Source organism: Zonotrichia albicollis, chromosome 4 (assembly GCF_047830755.1).
Source record: "Zonotrichia albicollis isolate bZonAlb1 chromosome 4, bZonAlb1.hap1, whole genome shotgun sequence".
Lineage (NCBI taxonomy): Eukaryota > Metazoa > Chordata > Aves > Passeriformes > Passerellidae > Zonotrichia > Zonotrichia albicollis.
Genome location: NC_133822.1, coordinates 13,169,922 through 13,189,866, shown reverse-complemented (window position 1 = coordinate 13,189,866; position 19,945 = coordinate 13,169,922). Strand labels below are relative to the sequence as shown.

At 42.7% G+C, this 19,945-nt stretch overlaps 2 protein-coding genes across 4 annotated transcripts in view; one reads left to right on the top strand and one right to left on the bottom strand.

The window, feature by feature from the left end:
- Positions 1-9,062, top strand: part of CCDC146 (coiled-coil domain containing 146) — a 65,657-nt gene extending 56,595 nt beyond the window's left edge. For both annotated transcript variants that reach the window (XM_074538827.1, XM_074538826.1), the window contains 4 exons: positions 3,840-3,968; positions 5,840-5,977; positions 7,356-7,601; positions 8,519-9,062. In XM_074538827.1, the coding sequence (XP_074394928.1) occupies positions 3,840-3,968; positions 5,840-5,977; positions 7,356-7,601; positions 8,519-8,737 (732 nt within the window). In that variant the 3' untranslated portion in view covers positions 8,738-9,062. The remainder of the gene's footprint in view (positions 1-3,839; positions 3,969-5,839; positions 5,978-7,355; positions 7,602-8,518) is intronic.
- GSAP (gamma-secretase activating protein) overlaps positions 7,425-19,945 on the bottom strand; it is a 46,441-nt gene continuing 33,920 nt past the window's right edge. For both annotated transcript variants that reach the window (XM_005482637.4, XM_014264166.3), the window contains 7 exons: positions 16,617-16,687; positions 15,997-16,091; positions 14,733-14,852; positions 13,287-13,348; positions 11,273-11,377; positions 11,029-11,122; positions 7,425-10,467 (listed from right to left, as the gene is read on the bottom strand). In XM_005482637.4, the coding sequence (XP_005482694.2) occupies positions 10,367-10,467; positions 11,029-11,122; positions 11,273-11,377; positions 13,287-13,348; positions 14,733-14,852; positions 15,997-16,091; positions 16,617-16,687 (648 nt within the window). In that variant the 3' untranslated portion in view covers positions 7,425-10,366. The remainder of the gene's footprint in view (positions 10,468-11,028; positions 11,123-11,272; positions 11,378-13,286; positions 13,349-14,732; positions 14,853-15,996; positions 16,092-16,616; positions 16,688-19,945) is intronic.

Genomic DNA, 19,945 nt, shown 5'->3' with positions numbered 1-19,945 from the left:
AAACAAAAACCATGAGCCCAAATCTGAATTTGGGTGTTGATTGCCAAATTCACACTGCTGGTTCTTGCACTGATTACAGATTTGACCCCATGTTGAAATCTGACTCAGCTGCTGTTCAGTTACCAGGGTCACAGACTGTCTGGGTTGGGCAGGCTGAATCCTGTACCTGTGCCTCTTCTGTCCTCCCCTTTTCCTGCCCTTCCTGCCTCCTTCTGTCTTCAGCAACACCAGACCTCTTTGGAGCAAGTGCTAGTAACATGGACTAGGTATTTTCATTATTATCAATGAAAAAAATTAAATCGGAAATATTTACAGACTGCAAAAAAACCTGACCCATAATCTCAGCAGCTGCAGTGCCCATTGGGAAGGGGAAAAGCCCAGATCAGGGCTGTGTGCCAGTTCAGCAAGAACAAACACTCCACCTGGGTCTCCTACATTCCACATGAGCTGCTTAATCATCAAAGTGATGCATGTTCCACTTGCATGCTTTTCATCAGAAGCTTTCTATTTCCACAAAACATTGCTGAATAGCTGAGCTAAAAAATACCATCATCTGAAGCAAGACCAGATCTCTTCTAAGCAAGTGCAAGTAACATGGACTAGGTAGGCTTGTTAACATCAAGATAAAGATTTAAAAATAGAAATATTTACAGGCACTTCTTTATACAAAAAGTACCTGGCGAGACTGTAAGGTGGTTTTCTCTGGGCATAAAACTATGTAACTTTTAATTGGGACTGCACATCAAGGGACTGTTCCTGCTGACTGAAGTGACCCATAAAAACTAATCTGCCTTAATGCATCAATGAGAAATACTTAGCATTAATCATTAATTAGTCCAACACGCAGACCTGCTGAGCTGTCATGGTGCTGTAGATGGGACTTGCATGCCTTGGAGCTCAGGCAATATATAAGGATTGTCAGTTTATTTGAGGCATTTGGCAACAGCATTTGTCCGGGTTTTAATACATGAAAATCTTCAGACTATATCACCACATCATAGAATAAAGGGACTAGTAGAGAGATAAAGAATTTATCTAAGCAATCAGCTCCCAGAGCAGTGTTGGATTGCCTGAGAGGGCTAAGCTGTGGCTTCAAGCCACCACTGAGAAACAGGTTTCCCCAAGCAAGCTATCCCAGCCTTTCCTTAACTGTGGAAAAATTTTCTTGAGCTTTAGCCTGGATCTTTCTTGCTGTGGTGTAAGAATATTGGTTTGTATTCTGTCCTCTAGGGACATTACAAATGGACCATTCTTTTCCTTTCTGTAACATTTCATCTTACTGGGAGGATGTTAATCATGTTCCTCTCGCATCCTTTTGCTGGGCTACACAACCTTGTTTCTTTCAGTCAGCTCTTACAGATTTTTCTTAGATCATTCTTCTTCTGCATTTCTTTTACATCTTGGCAATATAGTTTTTATTTGTCTTGAAGGGCAGTGCCTGGTGCCACAGTACCTGTGGCTGAGAGTGAAAGGATTCATTCAGGCATCTTGCAGGTTTCCTTCCTGTTTATGCATCCAGCTATGGTGGCACCTTTCTTGACACATGACATGGTGATTCATCTTCATGTTAATGTGTGTAACAACCAGACCCTTTTTTAAAGAAAGGACATCCAAACAGTTGATTTGATTCTGTGCTTGTACAGGCAATTATTTCCTGCCTACATGTAACTACTTACATTTTTTTTATTTACTATTACCTTTTTGGTTCAGACCTTTTTTTCAGAGAAAGGTAATTTTGCATTTGAATCTTTTCCAAAATACACTTGCAGTCTCTCTGAGCTTAACCTTATTCTACTGATGAGGTATTTACTGTATATTTTAATCAAGAACCCATTTATGTTGCTTGTTTATGAGAATATCATATGAAATGTTGAAGCTATATAAAGATCAAAATGTATTGCACCTACTATTTGTCATCCACTGACCTGTGAAATTATCATAGTAGACATTGATCTGGCATGACTCAACACACCTGTGGTGGCTGTTATCCCTGTCATTTTTATCTTCTTGATGCCTACAAAGAAAACTTAATTATGTGTTCCAGATTTATTCTTCAGAAAGAGAAGTTATCATGGTTCCAAAGCTCCATCTGCACCCCCTCCATTTTTTAAAATAGGTCTTGTATTCTCCCTTTTTTAGTGCTGTAAATACCTCACCTACCTTCTTTGAGATTCCAAAATAAAAACCTGATGTCCACTTTTTCAGACCAGTTGCTTTATCTAGATATGTGTTCCCTCCTTCAACAATTCCTCCTGACTGATTACAATCCAAAGCAGAAAAGCCTCTCTTATAGTGTTTTCCTGTCTTTTGTATCAAACCCACTCTAAGAAAGAGAGAAAGGATTTTTTAGGATTTTAAGACTTGGAATCTCCTATGATTGAGATAGTCTTTTCCTAGGAAAACACCAGAAATTAGTAAAAAAATAAAGAAAGATACCTCTAGTCATGCTACTTAAGCAGACACAGAATAGCAAGGTAATCTCTAAATGCACTTTGATGCTTTTGGATTGGCTTGCATCTGATCACTTCCAATTCATACTGCATTTAAAAGTAAGGCTAGTGTTTACATTTAACATGAAACTTTTAATGGCTTTTGGACTGTGGTTTTGCTGCTTAGTCCTTCTCTAAATTAACTATTCAGTCCTGCACAATTTTCTTTGGTGAGCTGCCCCTAATCTCATTAAGATACCACTGCCTCCAACAAGGCATTTTCCCCTGAGTTAGTGGTTGAGAAATTTGGCCCCAGATAGAAAAGATCACTGGAAGCATGGCTGCATCCTGCTGTTTGTGCTGGCCCTGCTTTTACATTCTTCCATTCTGTGTATTTTTGGGCTTGAGTTTTAGCTATTTGTTAGCAAAATGTAACTTTCAGTACCTAGCTATATTCAGAATCATGGTTTGCTGAGGAAATTGTTCATTACACTCATCTAAGGTTTTTACTTTAGCTGCTTTTAGACAAAGTGTACAGGAGTGAGTTGTGTGGTGCTTTTTTTACTAGGAAAATAAGTATTTAAGTGTTCTGATAATATTCCACTGCCACCTGAGAATATCTGTCAGTTTTCTCTTTGCTAGTTAAATATGACTTGTTAACTTCCAGTGAAAAACCTCATCCTGGCAACATCTAAACATTTACTTTGTATTTTGGTGACTGTTCATAACTTTGAGAGCCTGGGACCACTTATTTCCTTAATCACTCATCACCTGCAGTGGATGGTCGACATTTACACTTGGGTAGCTGTGTCAGTGCTAACAGCTCACTGACAGCCAGCCAGGTGCACATCAGAGCCCCACCACTGTCAGTTTTGCAAGTCCAAAAATGAGAAAACAGCCCCAGTCACTGGTTCAGTGAGTATTTAGGCTGAGCCTGGATGAACCTGTAGCATATTCTGGGAAGCATTATTCCATGGGCAGGTCTCACATGGGAAAGGTCAGGGAACACCTGCCTCTGTGAGCCCCAAGGGTACCTCACTGAGTCACTTCAGGACACGTGCCTGGGAATGTTAGTGTAGAAAACTTGGATGTCTGTAGGGATGAGACCCTCAGTACTGGCCAGCAGGGAAGCTGGGCTTTCTATCGTATTCCTGAGAATAAAAAACAAAAAGTAGCCTGAGCACCAAGAAACAGAAGAACTCAATTTCTGTCAAACAGCAGGGTTTCCTCTGTCCTGCAACTGTCACACTGTAGTCCTCTTTTAAAAGAAAATTTTTAAATGGCTCTTAATTTTATGTTACCTGCCCTCCTTCCCAGTAAAAGTAATCCTTCTCTTTTGAAGTCTCCAGACCAAGGTCTGGGGAGGAGTTTGGTGGGAATAAATAACTGTTGAGGCTCTTTGTCTGCTAGTATTCCCAGTGCAGGGACAAGATTAAAAAGCTTGAGGAAAACTATGGTGATGCCACAAACGAGAGCAGAAAGCAAGAAATGGGAGGGAAGGACCCATCTCCACCTGAGCTGCTAAAAAGGATTGACAAGGTAATGTCACTTCTCATATCATAAGCTATCCTGCTGTGCTTGACCTCTTTTAGAAATTGCAAATAGTGTCTTTTATTTTTAAAATAAACCTTCTGTAAGAGGAATTAAAACAATTATGATTGGCCATTGTGAACTCCAGCCCAGCATCTGCTTTCCAGGTCAACTGAACTTGGGGCATTTGACTTCTTCCAGGACTTGTGATGGTGTTCACAGGGTCTTAGGATGAGGGAAGAGATGAGAATATTGACTCTATGTTTCAGAAGGCTTGATTTATTATTTTATGATATATATTATATTAAAACTATACTAAAGAATAGAAGAAAGGATCTCATCAGAAGGCTGGCTAAGAATAGAGAAAGAATGGAATGATAAGAAAAGCTTCTGTCTTGGACAGAGAGTCTGAGCCAGCTTGGCTGTGATTGGCCATTAATTAGAAACAACCACATGGCCCAATCACAGATGCACCTGTTGCATTCCACAGCAGCAGATAACCATTGTTTACATTTTGTTCCTGAGGCCTCTCAGCTTCTCAGGAGAAAAAATCCTAAGGAAAGGATTTTTCATAAAAGATGTCTGTGACAAGGACAGGCTGGGGAGGGGGAGCTCTCTGAGGTACCCCTGGCTCTGCAGCATCCTCTGCTGACTCCCTTCACATCATTGGCACCTCAGAGCAGACCCACCTCACCAGGAGAAGGCACAGAAAAGGCAGCAGAGGGAGAGAAATGCAGAATAATAAACTGCTAGCAAACAGGGTTGTCAGTCTTTGCCAAGCGGCCATGAGCTGTTCACCACTATCCACAGGCTGTGAGCGGGAGGCAGAGTTGCCAGCCTTGTCACAAAGTCTGCATGTGTGACACAGAAGCAAACACTGCCCCTTGGCAGGGCTGGGCCCCACTGCTTTCCTTGCCTGCTGAAAAAGGAGCCACCAAAGAGAGCTTAGTGTAAGCAGCAGCCGGGCCAGCCCAGCAGCTACACCTGACTGCAGTACTGCTGGTGACTGCCCCAGGAGACTCCAGAGGGAAGCATTAGGTCCAATGGAAAGCCACTTTAGAGCCCTCTGGGTGGGGGAGGAAGGTAAAAGAACAGCATTTTCTTATATAGTTTTGTCTTTCCCAGTTATAGAAGCACAAAACTCTTCCCACAGTGTTCAGTATTTGGAGGGGATTTGCAAAGGGCTCTGAAGGTGTGAGGGCAGTAGCAGCAAGCTCTGAGCACAACCCAGAGTCCTTCTTTTGAAATCCAGTTTGTAAAGAGAGACCCTGAATACAGCTGCTTGAATTACCTGAGCTTTTTGCTTTACTGTCCCATATTCCTTGACAGGAGGGAGCTCTGCATAGCCGAGCAGGCCCGAGCCTGCTCCCACCAGCCTACACATTAGGAAGAAGGTTTTCTTGGAGTTGTGATAAGTTTAAATGTCTACTTCAATCTCCATGGGATTTAAAGTCATTGTAGTTATAATTTGTTTATGGAGCTCATATTTTTTAGCATGAGGAGGGAAAAGTATTTAAAGCAAGAGCTGAAAGCTTCCATTGTGGTGTGACTCAAGGAACTGGAAGATGAAAAAAATTGACTAGAAAAAAGCCCCATTGCTTTCAAGAAAAGCACAGCAAGGCAGTAACAGTGGTGTAACCCCTGCCCCCAAAAGGGCCTGGCCTGATATGGAAGAATTGTACGACTGACAGCAACCAACTGAAGCAATTTGGGCCTGAGTCTTGGCAGAGAAGGTGTAAATTTTGAGAAATCTGAGAGTGAAGGTATTCATTTATGACTGTTCACCGGTATTATTTCAGCAGCTCGAGGCATTCACAGAACACTTTGTGCTGCACCTTCCCCTGTCCTTTCCTTACACTGTGGTCTCCTCCTTGCTGCAGATAGAGGCAGAGCTGGTGCAGAAGGAGCAGAGGCTGCTGAAGATCGATTTCCTGTGTGAGAACATTTCTGACCTGACGGACAGAATGCGCACGGTGGCGGAGAGCGGCAGGCAGGACATGCTGCTGTTCGCTAGGAGGGTAAGAAGGGCACTGCAGCTCTGCCTGCCAGCCTGCACCAAGTGAAACACTATCTGGGCAAGAGGTGATTCAATTGCAAATTACAAAAGTGGCTGGAAATGTTGAGAGGCAAGTTATACTTGAGTCCTTCAGAAATTACAGACAGGAATAGCAACAGTAATACAGATAAACTGAAACTATTAGGCAAATGTGCTCTCTTTTAAAAATGAAGTTGCACCATAAATGGTATCTTTCACTAAAATATAGAATTAGTTCTTTCTGAAGCAGATGCTTAGAAGCTTTGTAGGATCCTCCTTTTGCAATGTATTTAACAGCCTTTGCACAACAAACAGGTCAAAGGCTAAAAAGAAATAAGGGGAAAAAAGAAATAAAGGAAAGCCAGGTAAATTCTACTCCAACATACAAAAGGATGAACTTAGTATCTGGCTCAAAGTTCTTTTGTTGTTTAGATAGGGAGAATCACACAGGAAGCATTATTTCCAATACAGTTTTAAAAATATAATTATAGCAATTTGCTTTTATTAACTGCAAGTAATATTGTTTGGGAAAGAGCAAAAATGCTCCTAGCCCCCATATTCCTAATTAAAAAGCTGCAAATTGAGCAGAGCTGAGGAAAAGACAGGAAAAAAAAAAGCTAAATAATTAATGTAAAATAAGGCCAGGGTAGAAATTTGTCTTAGATGTTAGGTTTGGCACATATGAAAGCTTAGAACAGTTTTTTATCATTTATTTTAAACACAGAGAGAAATATCATGGTTGTTAACTGTGTTTGTGAAATGATGGCCGTGGGCTAATAAGCTACTGTAAAAATGGCAGTGTGCCAAAAGTTGCATTTGCAAGTGCTCTGCCTGTCCCATTCCAATTAGTCACTTAAAGAGTATTAAAGCCTTTTGGTTTTTTTTTTTAAATCATCTGCAGAGAGACTCAAGGATTTCTGTCACATTCCTTTTCTGTTTGTCCCCCTTCCAAGGACAATGTCACAACCCACAGCTCCTGCATCAGCATTGTCACACAGTCATCTCATAGGTATTGGGCTTATTCCAGCTTTATTATGAAGCCAATTGTGTATAAACTCAAAAAGAATTGGGATCCCAGGCCTTTGAGGGCTGGGGGAGTTTTGCTGTTCAGCTGAAAAGGTCAAGAAGCAAAAACAAATGTGCTTTTCTTTTCTTGTGCTGGAGTAAATGTGACTCCTTGAGCAGCCATTTTACTTTGTTCTAAGTGTTCACAAAAATTAAGTAATTTTCAAGAACTGAACTACTATTTAAAACCTTGTCAAGGTGGACTTATTTCTAGTGCCTAATGCTGACCCAAGTGTCATGCCCAGTGAGTGCCTAAAGGGAAGCTCTAACTACAATGCAGCTGTTTTGCATTCCAGAGCAACGAACTGCAGAGTGACATAAATCGCAAAACCCAGCAGATAAGGGCTCTTTTTGCAGAGCTATCCATGAAGCAAGCATTTGCCCTTAGACTCCAGCAGGAAATCAGAGACAAGGAACAATCTGTGATGACTGCTTCATGGATGCTAAGCCAAGGCCTTTCCCCTCCCAAAGCAGAAATGGACGAGTGGAAGATCCTAGACAGTGAGAAGATACAAAAAGCAGAAGCTGAAGCCAGAGCTGAAGTAAGTTTTTGTCATACATTGCAAGAGCTCCAGGAGCCAGTGCAGATGATGGTACAGAAAGAGACAACTGACAACCCACTACAGTGGGTTTGTGGAGTTTTAACTCTAGTTTGGCACCACCACTTGGAGTTGGTCATTGAATCTTAAGGAGATCATATACTAAAAGCCTCACCTTTGGTTATTAAAGTAGTTTGTGTGACCATGCTGTGGCTGAAGGGCAGGGCAGCCATCAGTAGAATACTGCTTTTCACAGGATTTCAAGGTAAAGCTGCAAAAGGTGGAGTGTGGGGCTCAGGAAAGGTAAGTTTAATGTCTCCTGCATACAAGATAGAATGAGCATCAGATCAGAAGTAGCAAGAAATCAGATTGCTGAGCAAGATACTGAGGGTAGGCAGGGCAGCATGACAGACAGCACTTAAAACCTTACCCTACACTTGAAACACTTGAAGCACTTAAATCTTACACTGCCTCTGTCCTAGAGATGATCAGTGATCCCAGAGCAGACAGCTCCTACATAATAATATTTTAGAATAAGAAACTTCTGTCATAAAACTTCTCCTCATGCTGTGACTCGTTTCCTTTCATTGTTGTGGCTAAAGGCCCACTCTAATAATTGTACTCAGGAACAGAAATATTCCACAGATGTTTGGTGCATAATTACTACATCTTTTACAAGTTCATCTAATCTGTTTTCTTGAAAAGCATGGCAGTATCAAACTGTCTATTTGAAAGGACAAACTCATATCTACATGGTCAAACCTCATGCTTTCCTTTTAATAGCCCTTCAGCTTTCCTGGTTTGCCAGGGATTAGACTAAGGGGGTTACCTTTGTCAGGGATTCTGTGCACTGGCTTGGGGCAGCACTGGAGTTTTAAAGCACACAAGCCCTGTGTGACCAAGCTGTGTTTCTCTGACAGGAGCCTCCAGAGGAGGAAGAAGTTGCACTGCCCAGCTACTACCCCACTACCCTCGAGGAGGAGGAGCAGCAGGAGGTGGAGGAGCTGGAGCAGGAGGAGCAGCAGGAGGTGGAGGAGCAGGAGCAGGAGCTGGAGCAGGAGCTGGAGCAGGAGGAGCATCAGGAGGAGGGGGAGGAAGGACTCTCTTCAGATCAAGTGAACCCCGGCCAAGACATTTGAAAAAGCCTCGTGCTGAGCCATCTGAAATCTGAACAGACAGCACCTGAAGCAGGAGAGACCATTACCAGCTGCTGGATCACAAGAGTCAGCAGCATTTACACTGCACTGAACAAAGATCTGTTGGTGTTTAGCCAAATTCCATGCTGAAAATGAAGTATTTGTTCATGCCAAAAGCACAGCTCACTGGTCAGTGACCCAGAATCCTTTCTCATGGTATCCCAAATGCAATGCAGTATTTCCAAGTGTCAAGAGAAGTGAGTGATCCTCATGCTATACTTAAATTTTTTCCAGGTAAAGTTTTATTGCATCTGAAGGTATGTTAAAATACATTCGTTAAAAAGAAAAGGTTAGGAAATCTTCTCCTGTTATTAATAAAATACAAGGTGGCCATCACTTATAGCCATACACCAACATGGCTTTCTGCAGTCTGGGACTGGAGTTTACACTTGCCAGAGAAATTCTAGTTATATTAAGAAAAATGTTTTCCTTCTCACTATGCAGTCACTAAGAAAGCTAAAGCTTCACTGGTGGCAATAACAAGGAACTGGATCTTTTTATTTCACCGGTCAGGAACAGGGAGCACCAATGGAAACCACTCAGAGAGAGGTCAGAGGTTGTTTTGAAAACCTCCCAAATGTATAAAATATTAATGAGTTTGTCTAGTTTAATAGTCTAGAATTTTGTAAAGGTTTTTTTAAAAGCCAAAACAGGCTGCAGAAATCCTCCATGACACAACTTGGCAATTTTCTCTGTGTAGCACATTGCTACTCCTATTTGAAATTAATGTCACAGTTCAGAACTTAAAACAAAAGAGTAAACAACATTGGCTCAGTTACATACAAACAGAAGTTGAAAACAAAGGAAAAACAGCCTGCCTAATTTCTGTCTGAAGTTTGAACTGTAACACTAAAAGTTGTAAGAAAGGATTATGTAGAACTCTCTGCAAGCCAATGTTAAGATCAATTTCTAAAGCTTTTTTCTTATCCTGTTTACTTACAATATATTATACATATCTTTAAAAAACAAGAAAAAAAACCTCAAATAAACAAACAAACCCTCAACAAAATCTGTCACATGCACTTTAAAGAGATTACACTTTGTGCTAATTACAAAACTGAAAATATTAGAATGCAGCTCCAGAAGCAGAAGTACCATAAGATAATTGATACCACCACAAGGAATGTCTCTTCACTCATGCCTGACATAAAAAGTCATCTGTTATTCTTACCTGCTTTACACAATCACACCAAGAAATCCTTTTATTAATCCAAGTAAACAGTTACTAGTTCTTGTAACTCTGCAACTGGACTGCCTTTTCCAGCATTGTCTTGTTAAAAGAAGTGACATTTATACCAATTTTCACAGCATGTTTTGACGCTGTTGTTCCACTTCAAAATGAACCCACAGATATATTTCAAACCTAGGGTTATGTCAAATGCATTTCTCTAGGATTATCTAGAAGTCAGTAATTTCAACCTCAGTTTGTTGGACCAAACACTGTTTTAGTAGCTCATGTCAGTACTGGTGACTGCCCAAAACTGCAGGTTGTTTTGGAAACAACATTTCATTTAAATAAATACTTTTACAGAGGCACCACAGTTTGACAGCCTTCTTCAACAGCATGTTATTTCAGGAGTATTTGAGGCCCAGAAGTGTCATAGTGTGCTTGAGTGCTGTTTCCTCTACAAATCTTGCATTTACATGGTCTTGTTTTTCATATGGATGCACACCTAGAAAAACATGGTGAAGGAAGTATTTACAAAATTGTACATGCTCCAGTACACTTGCTGCTGTCTTTTAAACATCTTCATCTCTAATACCAAAAGATAAGGGGTAACAGAAATGTGTTTTCATGCACCCAAAATACTTACAGATTTCACTAGTGCCCTTTGGATGCTCATCCATGGCAAAAACTATCCTATTAGTGGGATGTAAGTAAATTATAACCCACACAGAGGGAAGCCTCTCTGGAGGCTGGACTTCCAAACTGGAGATCCAAACCCAGCTTGAAGCAGAGTGGCTGTGCTGGTGCTGGTCCATGAACTGGCCCAGGGCACTTGCTGATACTGCTGCTACATGGTTTAACTGTTTCCTCCCCAAACAGGATGATACCCATCCATGGAGGCTCTTGGTCCCTGACACTTCCCTTCAGCAGAAATGTGACCAAACCTATGTGTTCAGACATCACTGCAGTTTTAATAACTCAGTAATGTGAGTATAGGCAGGATATATCTGAGTGAGCATCAAAGGGTAACAATCACTGGTCTTCCAAAGTACAGAATTAACACTACCTTGATTCTCTATCTCTGCCAGCATATTAGTCAGGTAGTTCAGGGGCAAAAACTCCACAGGGAAGGAGAGTCTCTCAGGGACAGGCCTGCTGCACTGTAAGGGAGAACATTCCGTGTTACTTCACAAAGCTGAGCAGATGCACCAAGGTTTCAATGTTTCTTTAGTGTGTTACAGTCCACAGAAAGCTCAGGAATCTCAACACTGTCCAAGCATAAGATTTTAAAACAGGCTCTGTGCCCTTACCTGCCTGTTTCCCAGCTTCTCAAGCAAGAGTTTCACATATTTCCGTGCTATGAAATTTGCATTTATCGGATGATTCCAGTACTGGCGGACCTTTTGACCAAGAGCCTAGCAACCAAAAAACAAACCCCAAAACATGAGAACATAGAATGGGACAAGTGGAAACTTAGAAAGAGGAAAAGGCAGGAAATGCTGACACAAAATCCAGGCTGCAATGTAGATGTGCTTTGCTTTGAGACCCCAATGACAAGGCTAAGAGGTCATCATGTTTAGCCATGGAGCCTTCCTTTCATAGTCAGTAGCTAAGAGATCACAATGTGCTCTCCAAATGTGGGAAATCAAAATCTCCTCACTCAGTCCTCACCTCAGCTGGTCTGTCCCAGTGCCACTACCCCACCTGACATGTGTACTTAAGTACTAATTGAACCTTTATCCTTTACTGTGATTGATTTCAATCTGTTCTTCCCCCAAAGAATAAAGTAGATGCCTCATTCCTCAAAGCTCCTTCAGGACAGGGCTTCTCAGGCTCAGTCTTAAGGAACCTTAGACAAGCAGAACACTGGCAAGGAAAGATACTGGGAATGTAATTTTGGATCCCATTATTCAGGTCATCATCCTGGAAACTGATAACATTGTCTCACACTTCCAGAGCCAAGAGATTCAAAACCAGGTTTCCCAAAGCTTCCACTCCCAACCAGTAAGCAAAAGAACAGGAACACACTGTGAAATTAACTCCACCTTCTGCTATTTTCCCTATGTAGATCTTCCCTTGCCCCTCCCCTTCAGCTGTGCTGCAATGCAGACAGCTGTTCATTTTAGTAAATGCTGTACAGTTTAATGGTGCTTAAATCCTTGCTTCTGATTAAACTGAAGTCATCCAGTGCATGTAACCTGCTCAAAATAGTCCAACTCACTCCAAAGTGACCTTTCTGTCAAACAGGCTATTCCCAGCATTTTTTCCCAAAGCTGTAAATAGATACAATAAAGCACTGACTCTCCTGTGTACAGCCAGCAGTGGTTGTTCCCTAACTCTCCCAGCTCAGCCCTTCACGTCAGAGCGTGCTTGGAATGGAGTTCCCCACGCACCAGGCCCAGGGCTGGCAACTCAGGGGCCCTGTGCTGACCCCAGCTCACCAGCCCTGGCCCAAAACAAGGCACAGAGGACAAAGAACATCCTTTGAGTTCTCCTCCTCTACCCTTTCTCAAAAGTGCTGCCAAATAAAGAAGCCTTTGTTGGAGGAAAACCCAAGCAGCACTTCTGGCCATTTGAACTACAAGTGACAGCACATAATGAGCAAACAATGGGCAACTCATGTGGAAAAAAGCCTGTACTGCAGTGAGGCATTCCCCAAGGGGGATCCCTGGTGCTCCTCTGCCTCTTGACATCTTGTGCTTCCCCTGCAGCCCTGTGCTGTGCACTAAGAGCAAAAGGGGAGAAGGAGAAATCTCCCATCCTGCTGGAACAATTTATGGAGGACCAGTAACCAGCTCCTGTGGCTACACAAGTCAGCTTGGTCAGTGGGTGAGATTGAGGTTTAACTGAGGGCAGATCTTGTAATCCATTCCTGCCACAAAGCTGTGGTACAACACAACTTTGCAGCTTTTACTGTACCAGCTTTAGAACATATTTTTTCAAGTGTACAGAACCAAACAGAGGTCACAAGTGAGAAAGACTCCATGGATGCTGAAAGCACACACAAAACCCCCACAAACCCCCTTTAAATAACCCTCATTGCCTTATGCAAATGAGTACTCAGCAGAACAGTGTCAGTCTTGTTAAATTCTGTAGGATACTGGAGACTCTGTAAAACACTATGGACAAATCTGTAATTTAAGTTATCAGGGTAACCTACAGTCCAGGAGCAGCAGATGGAGAAACTGTGGCTGTTCTGGTTATATTTGAATCAGGCTCTAATTGAATCACAGCCAAGTCTTTCATTAGTTTGACCCTATGCACAAGCAGGAATTTCCTATCAATTCCAAAATCCAAGAAATTACATCTAAAGCCATTAGTTACCTCTGGAAGCCTCATGACAATACTGAACTTCAGCTTTTCATTCTGTTCAGTGTCATCCAGATCTATAAGCAGCAGGGAAAAAAGCAAATCAAACAAACAGTAATCACATAACAAACTTTCAACTTTCACTGAAGACATTCTGAATAAACATCACTTCCTTAGTGAAATGAAAATTTCACTTTAAAGACTATTATTTACATGTTTATCATGTGTACAAATACATTTCTGTATATTTGTCCATAACTTCACTGTTTTATGTAACAATTTATACTGTAATTCAAATGCACTTTGACTAAGTGCAACTCTCCAAGTTTATAATATTTAATTTATCAAGATCAAGCAGAGATTGATACAGATACAACATATTTTGTTGTCCGTTTTTTTGGACCACTGGGCACAGCTGGCTCACGTTCAGCCACCACTGAGCACCCCCTGGGCAGCTTTGCAGCCACTCTGCCCAGCCTGTGATGCTGTCTGGGGTTGTTGTGACCAAAGGGCAGGACCCAGCACTTGGCCTTGTTGAACCTCACACAATTAACCTCAGCCCATCACTCCAGTCTGTTCATATCTGTCTGCAGAGCCCTCCTACCCAACTTGGTGTCATCTGCAAAATGGCTGAGGAAGTGCTTGATCCCCTTGTCCAGATCATTGATAAAGACATCAAACATCACTGGGCCCAATGCACCATTGGGTGACTCCATGCACCACTCCTCTCTGGGCCCAGCTGTCCAGCCAGTTTATCCCAGTGAACAGTGCTCCCATCCAGGCCATGACCAGCTGGTTTCTCCAGGAGAATGCTGTGGGAGATGATGTCAAAGGCTTTGCTAAAGTCCAGGTAAACAACACCCAGAGCCTCTCCCTCACCCCCTGTGTGGGTCACTCAGTGACAGAAGGAGCTGAGGCTGGTCAGGCAGAACCTGCCTTTCACAAGCCCCTGCTGGCTGGGTCTGACCCCTGGTTGTCCTGCACACAGCATGTGATGGCACTCAGGATGATCTGCTCCACAAGCTTCCCCAGCCAGGAGGTCAGCTTGGCAGGCCTGTTCTTCTCTTTCCAAACATAAAGCAAGAGCTGAGGGCTGGGTAGCAGACCAACTTCCTCACACACAGGTGTGCACTTTCACAGAGTCACAGAAATTCCCCAACAAATCCTATGATGATCTTTAGTATTTGTTTTTCTAAGAAGTCTGAAGTGTAAAAACAACACACTTAAATTCTCTCCACACAGATATTTCTTTGTGTGCTGTGGTAAGGCCAATCACACAGCCTGAGCCCCATCTTTCTCCTTTCAGGTAGGCAACACCCTCAGCTACAGCCCTCACTGAAACAACACTCTAAGGAGGGCTGAGTGTCCTGGGCAACAAAACCTGTGTCCAAAGGGAGTGGCTCAAAGGACAACATTGCCAATTAGATGGCTGTAACAAATGAAACACCATGCTCACTGTACCTTTCAGCAATTTCCTGACACACGTTTCTGTCAATTGCAAGATGCCACTGTCAATGTAGTGCAGGAGGGTGTGCAGAGGCAGACATCGAACACCAAGTCCCAGGTGCAGAGTGTGAAAACCTATGAAAGAGACAAATTTGTTTGGTACAATATGTAGTTTTTCCTAATTCTCTATTTAAGGCTGGAATTACTCTAGCTAAAACCATCACTTCCCTTGATTTCTGATTGTTTATAATTGGTGAGGAAATCAATTTATCAAGTCAGGTCATCTTATTTAGACATCCTTCAAGTCCTCTCAAGTACAATCTCATAAGAAAGAAGAAAGCTAAGGGGATTGAAAACAGTCATTAAAGTCATACACTCTCTCTAAATGTCTCCAAGCTGTTGTCTTATATCTGAATTGCTCTATTAGTTTGTCTTTTATCACCCTCTCTCCTCCTAATTTATCAAAATTTGAGGCCTCACCACCCTCAGGATGTTGTTGCCAAGAAGACACTCTCACAGGCAGCATTAATACTTGAGCTTTCCTTTGACATCAGCCTGATGATGGTCTTGTTATCATGTAACACTACTGTGTGGCAGCATTTGTGCCCACACAGACTGAGGGACAAACTTACACCAAAAGCAGTTGCAATGACCGAAGACAGATCAGGAAATAAAACCCAGAAAGATCCCAACAGAATTGGAAAGCATTAAGATATTAAGATGTCAAGATGTCTTTCCCTAATGAAAATAAGCAAGTGCTTTGAAAATGCTGTAAAGAATTATGAGGAGCTCTAGGAAATGAAAATCTACTATCAAGAGCAGCTTTTCCATCAAGGCTGGAAGTAATCCCTTCAGGAAAAAACTGAAAATTATTAGCAGGGCAAGACCATGAGAAAAAACACTCTATCTGCTACACTCTATCTGCTACAGGATAGGATTTTCCCTTGTGCCTCTTGAAACTGAAGTCCAGTTGACTAAATATATATATATATATATATATATATATGTGAATGGAGCCTAAATCTTAGTTCTACGATAAGACTACAGCCACACATTCCATTGGAAACCTCTGTTTAGTTTTCTCTGTTTCTAGTAACTATTTAGTTTTGCTTCATTTCACTTGTACAGGTTTATCAAGAGCCTTCCTCTCTCTAAGTGACTTGAATAGCTGTCAATACTGGCAAAGCTTACTTGACACATGTGCTGCAGCCAGTGCTGTGCTGGGAGGAATTTACAGCACTGCTCACCCATGATAAAAACAGCAAAACTCAGAACTTACCAGGAGGTAAAGGCATGCACATGCCATTTGCTGCTTCCAGAATCCGACTCATGATGTGGAACACCGCAAACTCTGCTGCACTTCCTCTCTCATCACTGAGATAACAAAGTAGCAACACATCAATTGCCATACTGGGAGTGCAGTGCATGCCTGCCTTTGGGATGCAGGGCCATGGGATGCTGCCTTGTGTACTGAGAGGTCTCAGCCAGCACCAGCTGCCCAGTGCTGCAGACACACAAAGTCTCTGTGGTGTCCCCATGTCCTCCCACACTGATGCACGTTTACAAAGCTCTCAGCAGTACCTGGAATCAGCAGCAACAGGTAAAATGGTGGTGGTGTGACTGACCTGGCTTTTACAGGTGTTTAACACCCACCACCAGCTTAGGACCACTCCAAACTCGGCAAATTTGAGCTCCAGCCATAACACTGCGTGTGTGGTTAATATTCACACTGGTCTAAAGAGGCCAGCAGGAGCCTTAGGAAGAGTTAGTGACACTAACATTGGCACTGACAGCAGCACAAGCACTGGCTGTTCAGAGCAGTACTGCTGATGAAGATCAAAATCATTATGCCCATATTTTAAAAGGCAGGCTGAAAACTTTAACAAATCACTTGCTCACAAGCAGAAGATACAGGAATGAAGCTGGTATCTCCTCCAAACTTCTTTCATTATTCGATGCACCAGATTCAGCTAAAACAAAAAAGAGAAGAGTGCATGTTTCCAGGAGCCTGTATACAGCAGGCCCTTGGCCTTCATTCATTCCACACACCAGTTTATGTTAAAAACTTCTCATGGGACTCCTACTAAATCTTTATTCTTTTTCTCTATAGCCTTAAAATGTAAAGTTATTAAAATTTGAATTGTAACAGAATTGCCCCATTCCAGCTCTTTAAAGTGCTTCCAGCTTATCAAAGCATCATGCAAGACATACAGCAACTTAACACACTGTGCTTCTTGGAGATAACTGATCTCAGGCTCTTGCAGCAAATTCTCTAAGATCTGTTTGCCATGAAAGCAAAAACAGCATGTCCAAGTGGCTGAGAATTTGGCAAGGAACAGTCCCAAGGGCTCGGCAAAAGTGGATAACGTTGAAGACAGTGGAACGTTCAGTTTGCCAAGAGAAGTATGCAGGAGCAATGACAGATCTAGGCCTGGAAAGGAGGAAAAATGAGACAAACAAATGCCTCTCCTCATCTGTGGAGTTTCCTTTTTGTCCCCAGTAAAGTGAAACAATCCCTTGGCCTGGTTCAATGCTGTTGCTCTTTGTGCTCCCACCCTGACATCCACCACACACAGTCAGCACATACCAAAGCCACAAGCCCTGTTCTCACTTGGGCCTTCTCAGCTCCTGCAGCTCAAAGAGAAACCACGCACGGAAGAGCTGAAACAACTTCCTCATGGTTGTCATGTGCACCCAGTTCCACATCTCAGTAACACAACTGAGACACTTCCTCTGGGCCTTTATCTCTGGGCCTCAAAGCACAGCAATCAGTCAATCCCAGGAAACTCAGGAAACTGGTCTGAGCCCTGCTCTGCAAAGAGGTGTCACAAGGAGTTAGGAACACCTTTCCTCCCTGCAGATGGTCAGAATCCAGGAATGCTTTTTCCCTACTCTCTTTTCTCCTCATAGGCCCTGCCCTCTCCATTGTCTGACTCATCACAGGCTCTGAGCAAGAGAGAAACAGGACACACAGGCGAGATCTGCACGCAAAGGCCAGAACTGGAATATTGATCTTCAGTAATGTTCCTGAGTGTTCCTGTGTGCCTTGGCCAGAAAGCTCTACAAGGCAGCACCTTTCCCATCCACCCTGACTTGAGCCAGGCTTGCACAGCTGCCTGATGCAAAATAACTGCCCAATCCTTGCCATCTCCACACTTTCTAAATGCAATGGAAAGATCCAACTTAATCTTTCTGGAGTATAGCAAGTTTTCTAGGAAATGAGTGATTTCCATTTTCCACAGAAGGGTCACAAGAACCACACCTGCTGCTGGAATGAATTTCATCTCTGGCCAGCACAGAGAGTGCAGCTAAGGCCTCTGCATCAGGAGCTGCAGCTGGATCTGAAGGATCAGTGTTGAAGTGAAGGCTCTTACAAGCTCCAAAATCACCAATAATTATTTGTGCAACACAAATTGTTTTCACGAGTATGCTACTCCAGAATAAGCATTTTTGCTTAACAACACAGCAAACTGTACAGCTTTCACAGGGCACAGAAAGCTTAACAATTTCTTAAGTTACAATCATCCAAGCTCTCACAACATACTTGCATCTTAAACACATGAATGTTTGTGTGTGACACCCACACTAACAGCACAACTCTCTTTGGAGATCAACATCTACCCTTGGCATTGCAGGAAATACATGCAGAAAGATAATCCACATCTCAATCTTACTCTTCAGAACATAACACACAAGATAATGTGCATGAGAGAAAGGCAGCATTATCTGTCTGATGGAAGGAGCACAGGCAGCTTCCTGTCCAAGGTTAGCAGTGGGTGGCTGGGGCAGCCAAGTTAAGAGCTGCACTCACAGCAAGGGAGGCCATTTTCCTCTGAATAACAGGTACACAATGAGAAGTTTTTTGGGCACATACATGAAGCCATTTCCCTTGGAGTGCTCTAAACTAGCAAGAGAGCACATGACCATCAGCAAGACAGCATATGCAGGAGGGCCTTGGCTGACAGTGCTGTCACCTTGTCTTGAAACATCTACAGTTCCAGGCAATGGTGCCAAGGAAAGTGAAGTTCCCCTAAAGTAATTGGGAACCACAAGTGCTCAGCTTCCCCGGCTGTTTCTATAGGAAAGACTTCAAAGCCAAAGAAGGTCAAAGAAAAGAACCAGGAGCAAAGGAGAAAAGGAAGTGAGACAAGGTCTTGCTGTCTTTCAGATCCCCTCCTGTGCAGCAGTATGACACAGTCTTCCTCCTCCCAAGGAAACTCAAATCCAAATGGTGTCTGTCTGTCTTCTGTTCCTCTGCAGCTGAGCCTACAAACATCAGGGGAAATGTGCAGCTACTGCAGGGACCTGCAGAGAAACTTCAGCAGTTTATTCAGGTCTGCCTGTTTCCTGTGCCACAGGCTGCCTGCTCTCCCTGCCTCCCCTTCCACTTGCTGTCAGGGCAGCAAATGTCACACTGCTTCTCTAAGTTATTTCTCTCCTTTCCTGCTTCACTGAAATGAAAAGATGAGAGAAACAGCTATGGAGCAAAGCTAAGGTAAAGTGATTGCAAAGGAGAGAGAGCTTATGGACATACAACAACCACTGCAGGAAAGGTGGCACAGGGACTGGGACCAGGCACAACCCAGCTCTGCAGAGCAGCTCAGCAAACAAGGAATTCCCACTGAGGTGTGTCATTCACACTTCCCCACTTCACTTCTCTGTAGACAAGAACACACAGTTCTCTGACAGCAACCAGCCTTTGCCTGTTGTTTTATAAGAAACTCTCAGTGCTCCCAAGTTTTGGCTTCTCTGACCTCTGCAATTGATTTACACAGTGACTACACACCATGGAGCCTCATCTCAGCCACTCCTGAATGTAATGCAAAATATCTTATGAAAGTAAACAGACAAACTTCAAGTCTCTTCCTGTTTCATTAGTTTCAATAGCTCTGTTACTCATTGCTGATGCTACAGAACTACTGCTGGAAGACCCAAACCAGTTCATTCCCCTGAAGAACTCTGAAACATTTAGGATATGGAAAGGTTTGAGATGTAAGAGTTTCTAATTAGCATGAGGGGAAATGTAAGGTTAAAAAGGAAATAATTTCTAAAGATTTTCAAACAGTGCCTAAGATGCACCAGCAGAAAGCAGAAGTGACTTTTAGAGGCACTTTATCTTCATTTATAGTAGCTTTTCTAAGAACAAGCCTGTCAATTGAGTTGAGAGAATTAGACCTGAGAGTGTGCTTGTGGGGAGGGCTGAGATTTGTTTTGCAAGATTTTGTCTA